The sequence below is a fragment of the Hevea brasiliensis genome, chromosome 4 (assembly GCF_030052815.1).
Source record: "Hevea brasiliensis isolate MT/VB/25A 57/8 chromosome 4, ASM3005281v1, whole genome shotgun sequence".
Classification (NCBI taxonomy): domain Eukaryota; kingdom Viridiplantae; phylum Streptophyta; class Magnoliopsida; order Malpighiales; family Euphorbiaceae; genus Hevea; species Hevea brasiliensis.
Genome location: NC_079496.1, coordinates 104,483,899 through 104,491,777, shown reverse-complemented (window position 1 = coordinate 104,491,777; position 7,879 = coordinate 104,483,899). Strand labels below are relative to the sequence as shown.

At 30.1% G+C, this 7,879-nt stretch overlaps 2 protein-coding genes and 1 long non-coding RNA gene across 3 annotated transcripts; 2 read left to right on the top strand and 1 right to left on the bottom strand.

The window, feature by feature from the left end:
• LOC110673964 (uncharacterized) lies at nucleotides 1-711 on the top strand. Its single transcript, XM_058146337.1, has 2 exons — nucleotides 1-217; nucleotides 311-711. The coding sequence occupies exons 1-2, from the start codon at nucleotides 1-3 to the stop codon at nucleotides 709-711; spliced, it is 618 nt and encodes a 205-aa protein (XP_058002320.1).
• A 384-nt stretch (nucleotides 712-1,095) lies between these two features.
• On the top strand, nucleotides 1,096-1,992 carry LOC131179072 (uncharacterized). Its single transcript, XR_009148070.1, has 2 exons — nucleotides 1,096-1,321; nucleotides 1,423-1,992. It is a non-coding gene; the product is annotated as an uncharacterized LOC131179072 (long non-coding RNA).
• A 715-nt stretch (nucleotides 1,993-2,707) lies between these two features.
• Nucleotides 2,708-6,119, bottom strand: LOC110644144 (D-amino-acid transaminase, chloroplastic). The gene is made up of 5 exons (XM_021796788.2): nucleotides 5,740-6,119; nucleotides 5,576-5,622; nucleotides 5,221-5,399; nucleotides 3,616-4,289; nucleotides 2,708-3,171 (listed from the first exon to the last, which is right to left on the bottom strand). The coding sequence occupies exons 1-5, from the start codon at nucleotides 6,017-6,019 to the stop codon at nucleotides 3,080-3,082; spliced, it is 1,272 nt and encodes a 423-aa protein (XP_021652480.2). The 5' UTR covers nucleotides 6,020-6,119; the 3' UTR covers nucleotides 2,708-3,079.
• Between the last annotated feature and the right edge of the window lie 1,760 nt (nucleotides 6,120-7,879).

Sequence of the window (7,879 nt, the reverse complement as noted above, 5' to 3'; positions counted from 1 at the left end):
ATGTGTGATGGATGGACGGATAGAAAAGGGAGAACCTTGATTAATTTCTTGGCTAATAGTCCAAAGGGAAGTGTATTTATTAAATCAGTTGATGCAAGTGATGAATCAAAGACAGCGGCATTGTTGGCTAGTTTGATTGAGAAAGAATTGATGGAAATTGGTTCTGAAAAAGTAGTTCAAGTTGTTACAAATAATGCATCAAATAATGTTGCAGCAGGTAAAATTTTTATTTAATTTTTTATATTACTAAAAAAAATATCATTTTATTTTTATTATTAATGGAATGAATTTTTCTACTTGTTTATGACAGGGAGAATATTGGAAGCAAATTTTTCTCACCTATACTGGACTCTATGTGCAGCTCATTGTATAGATTTGATGTTGGAGGATATCTTTAAGATCCGTGTTTTCAAAGAAACATTCCGCAAAGCTGTTGAGCTTACTGGTTTCACATATGGCTCTTCAGGAGTTCTAAATATGTTGCGGAAGTTTACTAATGGAGTAGAATTGCTAAGGCAGGGCAAACTAGATTTGCTCGCTTTTATTACACTGGGAATGATTCATCTTCAGAAAGCCAACATTAGAAAAATGTTTACTTCGGAAAGTTGGACAACTAGTAAATGGGCTAAAGAGGTGAAAGGCAAAAAGTGTGAAAGGACGGTTTTGAGTCCTGCCTTCTGGAATCATGTTGTTTATGCTCTTAAGGTTTAGGTCCTCTTGTTCGTGTGCTTGACTTGTTGATAATGGAAAAAACCAGCTATGGGATATATTTATGAAGCCATGGATAGGGCTAAAGAAGCCATTGCCAACTCACTCAATGGCAATGAAGAGAAATACAAGAGCATTTTTGAGATTATTGATGCGAGATGGTCACTTCAATTGCATCGTCCTTTGCATCTTCTTTGGATACTTTTGAATCCTGAATTTTTATCCAAATAAGATGAGAATTGAATCGATGAAGAGGTCAATACAGATTGCTTTCATGCATTCATAAAATGGAAAAAATTCAGCAAAAGTTGATATGATTCTTGATGAAATTGAGAAATACAAGGCGATTCTGAGGACCTTTGGTTTTCCTTCACTATTAGAGGAAGAACAACCAAATCTCCAGGTTATTAATTTAATTCTTATTAATTTTTCATTTTGCTCATTTATTAATTTATATCATGAATTTAACAATCATTGGTTCTATATTTTAATAGCTGCTTGGTGGAAAACATATGGTTCTTGAACTCCAAACCTACAAAAGTTTGCTGTAAAGGTTTTGAGTCTCACATGTAGTGCAAGTGGTTGCGAAAGAAATTGGAGTGTATTTGAGCATGTAAGTAATATATATATATATAGATTTCTTAATTTGTTATTTTATCTTGAGCCTTTTGAGTTTGAAGTTTAACTTATTTGTTACTGTAAAATAAATGACAGCTTCATAGTAAGAAAAGAAATCGGCTATTTCAAGAACGCTTGGACAATTTGGTATATGTGAAGTACAATAGAGCGTTGTTACGCCGACACACTTTTGGGGATATCACAACACCTATTGATTTGGCAAATATTGATGAGAGTAATGAATGGTTGCTTGGTGAATTAGAAAAAGGTGATGGGGATGATGATGATGATGATGATTCTCTTGTTTTCATGAATGACGTATTGACCTGGGGTGATGTTGGTAGAGCAGCTGGAGTTTCTGAATCTCGTTATGAATAGAGATTGGCTGCAAGATCAACACCACCAGTTGAAACTCCATCATTTCGAAGGCCTCGTGCAATGACAGGTGCATCCTCTTCGCAAGTTGATGATGATGAAGAGGTGGAAGAATTTGTGATGGCCGTTGTTGAAAATGAAGATGATTTTGGAAATCTTGATGATGAGTAGTTTTAGTTATAAGTTTTTTATGTACTTATTGCATTTTGTTTATTATGACTTACAACTTATTTTTATGTATTAATGTCTGAACTTCTATAATTTATATTTTCTATTATGTGACTTATGACTTATTTCTAATTTTTTATTTATTATGTATAATTTTATAGTGTCACTTTTATCATATACATCTGCTGAAAATTCAGATATGAACTATTTCTTTTTTTAACATCTCTTATTATTATGTGTGTTTTTACTTATGCTATATATTTTAATTTTACAGTCTCATACTTTCACTTGTATCTTATACTTAAGTTGGAAATACATGTATGCACTATTTTCAATTTCTCTTATTTTAGATATAAATATAGTGTAAATCATATTTTTTTTCTTTTTAATATGTTTTTTACTTGTCAACTATTTAAAAGTATATATATATATATATATAATTTAAACAATTAAGGTTATGGCGCCTCACTTCAAAAAGGTCCTCGCCTCGCCTCTCGCCTAAGGCAATAGAATACTCTATCGCCTTAGTGTCGCCTTTCGCCTTGATAACACTGCATACCTGAGTGAATAAAATGCTTAAGTATAAAATGAAAAAGTTAGCCATTGTTCTTTACAGGTAAGAGAAATATATATATATATATATATATATATATATATATATATATATATATATATATATATATATATATATATATATAATCCATTTAGACATGTTTACATCAGTTTTTTATTGAAGCACCCATCAGAATCTGATTAAATTAAAATTTGAGGATTTTTGTAATACACATGGAAGTTATTTTCTTTTTAATGCTTAGATAGTTTCCTTCAATCAAGAAAGTTTAGGTGAGGGAGAATATATAAAGACTAAATGTAAATGGGTCAGTGTCGCATACAATGAAAATAAGAAGCTTCTCTAAAATCCTATTTGACACATCTGAAACTCGTTCTCTCCATGGTTTTCTCATCAAACACAGCACAAGAAATCATCAAGCTAATTGGATTGTTTTAGTTTGTCACAGAAATCAGCTTAACTTGCATACAGAAAATTGTCTTATATAGAGGTTATTGTAACTTACTAAAGAAGTCAATTAAAATAGAGGAATTTTTGGCTTTCAACGGCTCTTCAGCCTCTGCAAGTGAGTGAGTAGCTGAAAAATAGCTTTCCATGTTTGAAGTATGCAGTCCCACTTTGCAATATCCAGAAATTTTCCTAGGAAACTGGTATTCGAATTGTCGGAGGGCCAGACTTCATGTCCTCCAATATAAGATTCAAGAGAGCTAGAGTTATGGGACCTTCTTTGCCTTCAGAAGAATATAGATCACAAGTTTTTTGGAAGTCAGAATCAGAAAATTAACAATTTTGATGTATTTTACAAAATTCACACAAAAAGAATGTTTATAATAAAGAATTCAACCACAACAAATTTTAGAGAATGCTTGTACTAAACCAATGGGGAAATGCCCTGCTTAGATATCCTTCTGGAAAGAGGCAAGGTTAGCATGGTCCATAGAGCAACAATGGCAAACAGAAGACATTCTGTTTCCCTCTTTTCAACAGGGGATCCATTAGCTAATTAATGGGTTATGGGTTACTCTAGTCTCATCTGATGTTCGATTGATATTCTCTCAAATTCAGTAAAAACAAGAAGGTTTAGAAAAACCATGATGTATAATACTAAAAAAACATTGCATACTTCCAGATGAATTTCATTTTGAAGGATGCATAAATTGTAGAAAAGGTCTTACCGTTGCCAATGATCTGGTCATCCCACTGCACCACAGGGCGAACAAGAATTCCACTGCCAATAAGCATCATTTCATCTGCTTTCTTTCCTTTCTCTACAGTCACATTACCCATCTTTACTCCATGAAGTTTACCCTCCCTGACCAGCACCTCAGCTAGAGTCAAAACTCTCTTAGCTGTGCACCCACTTAGAATTTTGTCAAAGTGTGGCATCAGAAGTTCTTTATCTTTGGTAACAAATGCCACATTCATATTAGGTCCTTCAGCAATGAACCCATCATTATCCAGCCAAATGGCTGCAAATGCACCATTCTCTTCAGCTTCCATCTTTGAAAGCACATTCGGAAGGTAATTTACGCTCTTCATGGTGGCAAACTGTGGGTGCTTTATAGGGACTGATGAAGTTACCACCTTAATGCCTTTCGAATCAAATGGTGACTGATCTTGGATAACAATGGCATAAAGGGTTGGCTGATGACAGCTAGATGGAGAGAGTTGGAAATCACCAGGTCCTACCGAGAGCCAGTATCTTAGTGATCCTTTCTGACACTTGGAAGCACTCACTGTTTGCATGAGTATTCTTCTTATACTTTCCCGATCAAAAGGAAGATTAATTTTGGCCATAGATGCTGACCTTAGAATACGGTCAAGGTGTTGGTCCAATTCATATAGATGTCTGAGATTTAGAAATAAGTAAGGATCTCGTTAGCACTTAAGAGTTGATTACTTGCTTAGTAAAACATAAAAGAGAGAACACTTGCTTGGAATCAGAATGCCCACAGTTCACCATCTAACGAAGTGGAACACAAATCTGCATATGTTTCCTTATTTGAATTGCAGAAGGTCACTGTTAATCTATTTTTCTTAGCATCAAAGATCTCATAATGGTTCAACTTTTTTGCAGGAAAAAAAAAGTCAAGACAGAAAAGATGGAACCCAAAAATAAAGTTATTGGAGGACAATAAGGGCCGAGAAACCGAGTTCTGTATTTCAATTGCCAGCTTACTACAAGAAGTTCTTTCTATTTTTCATTTTCTATTTTATTGTTCATTCCTTTCTCTACCAATCTCACAAAATTTTAACAAAATGAAAATTAGAAAAAAAAAAAAAGGATAACAAAATCAATCACTTGAAAGGAAAATTAGAATGAAACTGGACATTCATTTATTATCCTACAAATTTGAAGTGCTTTTAATGAACTGAACTGTGAATTTGTTAACAGCAAGAAGCTACTTTCGTTTGCAAGAAAAGTGTACATGCTTTGCTACACACAACTGAAGTAATTTACTGTGTTTAGTTTTGAAGTACATCTAAGCAAAGCAATTTAAAACTATAGTTCACTATGATCATGTGGCAGAGTAAAATTTCCCGGTGCATTCAAGAACTGCTGATCCAAAAGCTTAAACTCAAATGTGAAGGCAGAATTGAAATTATGATAGTTTAAACTTTTGAAGCAGAGTTCGTTAAACATAAAGACTCATAATTATATTTCCATATTTATGGATCCTTGGCTCCTAGTAGCGCTGTGGAGGAAGAAATAGTTCAATTGCATCAACATTAATGAAGAAGAACAGGTTATTCCTTGTTTTGAAGCAAATTATACTAACCCATCCATTATTGCAGCAGTATCAAAGACACCATGCCCCCTATGCACCATATGATCATCCATGGGTATCACCATAGCTGCTGGATCTGTTGTTATTCCACCAAAAATGCTAGAGTACATTGCCAGGAATTGCTGCTTCCCTTTGTGCTTTTCTCTGTTAGTTCTTAGTTTTTCAATAGCCTTCAGAAATAGAAAGAAACCATGAAACTTGCTAAGAAAACAATACAAATGACCAAATGAAAAAAACTGTTCCTGAAATAATCATAAACTCTGACTTTACTAAGGGCATCTTAGCCTTCAGCAATGCGAAAGAAGAAAATCAAAGAAAACAAGCAGGAAAAGGGAAGACAATAAACCTCTGAACAAGTCAGAATTGGAACATCAAATGTTTGAGCAGTAGAATCTGCCACCATAAACTACCATATTAGTCTTAAATTTCACATAGTATACAAGCAATTGATAGCAAAACTAAACTCATTAATTAATTTACCCAAATGATGAGATCAAAGCATCGACATACCAACCAAAGCTTCAGCTTGATGAGAACTTCTAACAATCATCTGTTCAGTAATCGACCCACGTTGCAAACATTGAAACCCAAGTCTCCAAAATGAAAGATTTCGCGATAGTAGACACGAATTATGCAAATGATCAGGGAGGCTTGAGGGGATACGCCAGTGTTGCCAAGTGGGTTTTGGTAGAAAAGTGTTGGAAGACGAAGCCATGGAAGCGAATACGGTGAGAGCTCTGGAATAGCAGAGCCGGAGGAATAGTACGATCAAAATATACTGTACATCCATGGGTCCTGATGATTTGATATTTGTATTGAACTGTTCAAGTGTCAATATTCCGACGAAAAAGCCAACGTAAATCCCCCTTGAGTGCAAATTGCAATACAATAGTTTGCTGCAAGTGGCTTACGAGTGGGCCCAACCAAATATAATATATAATTGAGCGTGAGATGACTGAATCAAGTTCTCATTTGAAGTAAATAAATCAAATTGAGTTATTTTAATTAAATAATTTAATTTAATTTTTAAGATAATATAATTTAATTTAATTTAATTTTATATTTTAAAATTTTTAATTAATTTAATTTAATTTAATTTTAAAGAGAAAAAAATTAATTGAATTAAAATAAATTGAAATATTTTATTAATTTTTAAATTAATTTATTTTTATAAAAATTTATGAATTATATATAAATTTATATATATATAAATTATTTAATTTCATTTATTAATGGTTATTAGGTTTAAATCAAGTTTAAAATTATAATAAATAATTTAAAAATTAAATTTAAATTAAAAAATTCATCAAAAGTAAAAAACGATTAGTTCGAATTAATTAAACTGAAATATGACAATTTGGTTCAATTCAATTTGATTTTAAAATATGATAATTCAATTAATTCAGTTTTCGTAGTTTAATTCAATTCGGTTCGATTTGATTTGAATTGAATGTTTAACCCTAATTTAAATAATATACATGATTTGAGTTTTATACATTGAATGTTGGATATATATTATTTTATAAATAATTAATTAAATATAAAATAAATATTTTTATGATAATACTTATTAATATTTATATATTTTTTTAAATAAAATAAAAACTACTTATTTTACAAAATTATTAGATTTTTAAAATATAAGATTATTAATAAAAATATTATTATTATTATTATCTAAAACATATCTAAACTCGCTTAATTTTAATTTTATCTATTTTAATTAAAAAATATAAAAAAATTAAAATTGAGGTAAATTAAAAATATACATAAAAAAATTAAAATTTAGGTAAATTCAAGTAGTTAACAGGATTAGATGGATTCAAGTGTTAAAGATATTCATCAAATTTAGGTAGGTTAATTTTTATGAATAATTTACCTATTACGATATTTTCATGAATAGTTTGCTTTTGCATAGATTAACAAATATCGCTACTCTCTTTAATGATACATCTGGATCACTGTTAGCAATTTTAACAAATATCTTATTTTTATATAACTCTCTTTTCTATTTCTCCATAAAGTCATAAATATGATACAATTTATGATTAAATTATGCTAAATCGAATTGACCAAAGTATCTTTTACTAGCGGTCAAAAAATCACTTAATACTTTTATTTCTATTTGATATTCGAATTTTATTAAAAATATAATTATTAAATTTTGAATTTTATAAAAGTAAAATAAAAGATTAAAATGTGTAGAAGTAATGTCCATTAAATAATTACATTTTTATAAGATTAATGTCAAATAAAATGCAAATAATGATAGATTTGCTAAATAAAAGAGCCAAATCCAATTTAATTGGAATTGAAATTTCCGTTGGATTTTGTTTTTCAATTCTCAGACGATGAAATTAACTAAAGTTGAGTTTTTAAAATTATATAATTTTATGAAAAGATTATATAAAAATAAAAATACAATGAGATTTATATTTTCACATCTAAACATATGTGATTTAATTTTTTTACATAATAATATTCTAAATTTTATTTCTTTAACATTTTAATAATAAATATTTTAATATTGTCAAGTGTTTAATTGATAAAATAATTATTTTTAAATTATTTGTGAGATTCAATATATTTTTAATAAAATACTATTTTATTAAATTTTTAAAGTTCTAATGAGTAAAATTCATGATATTTT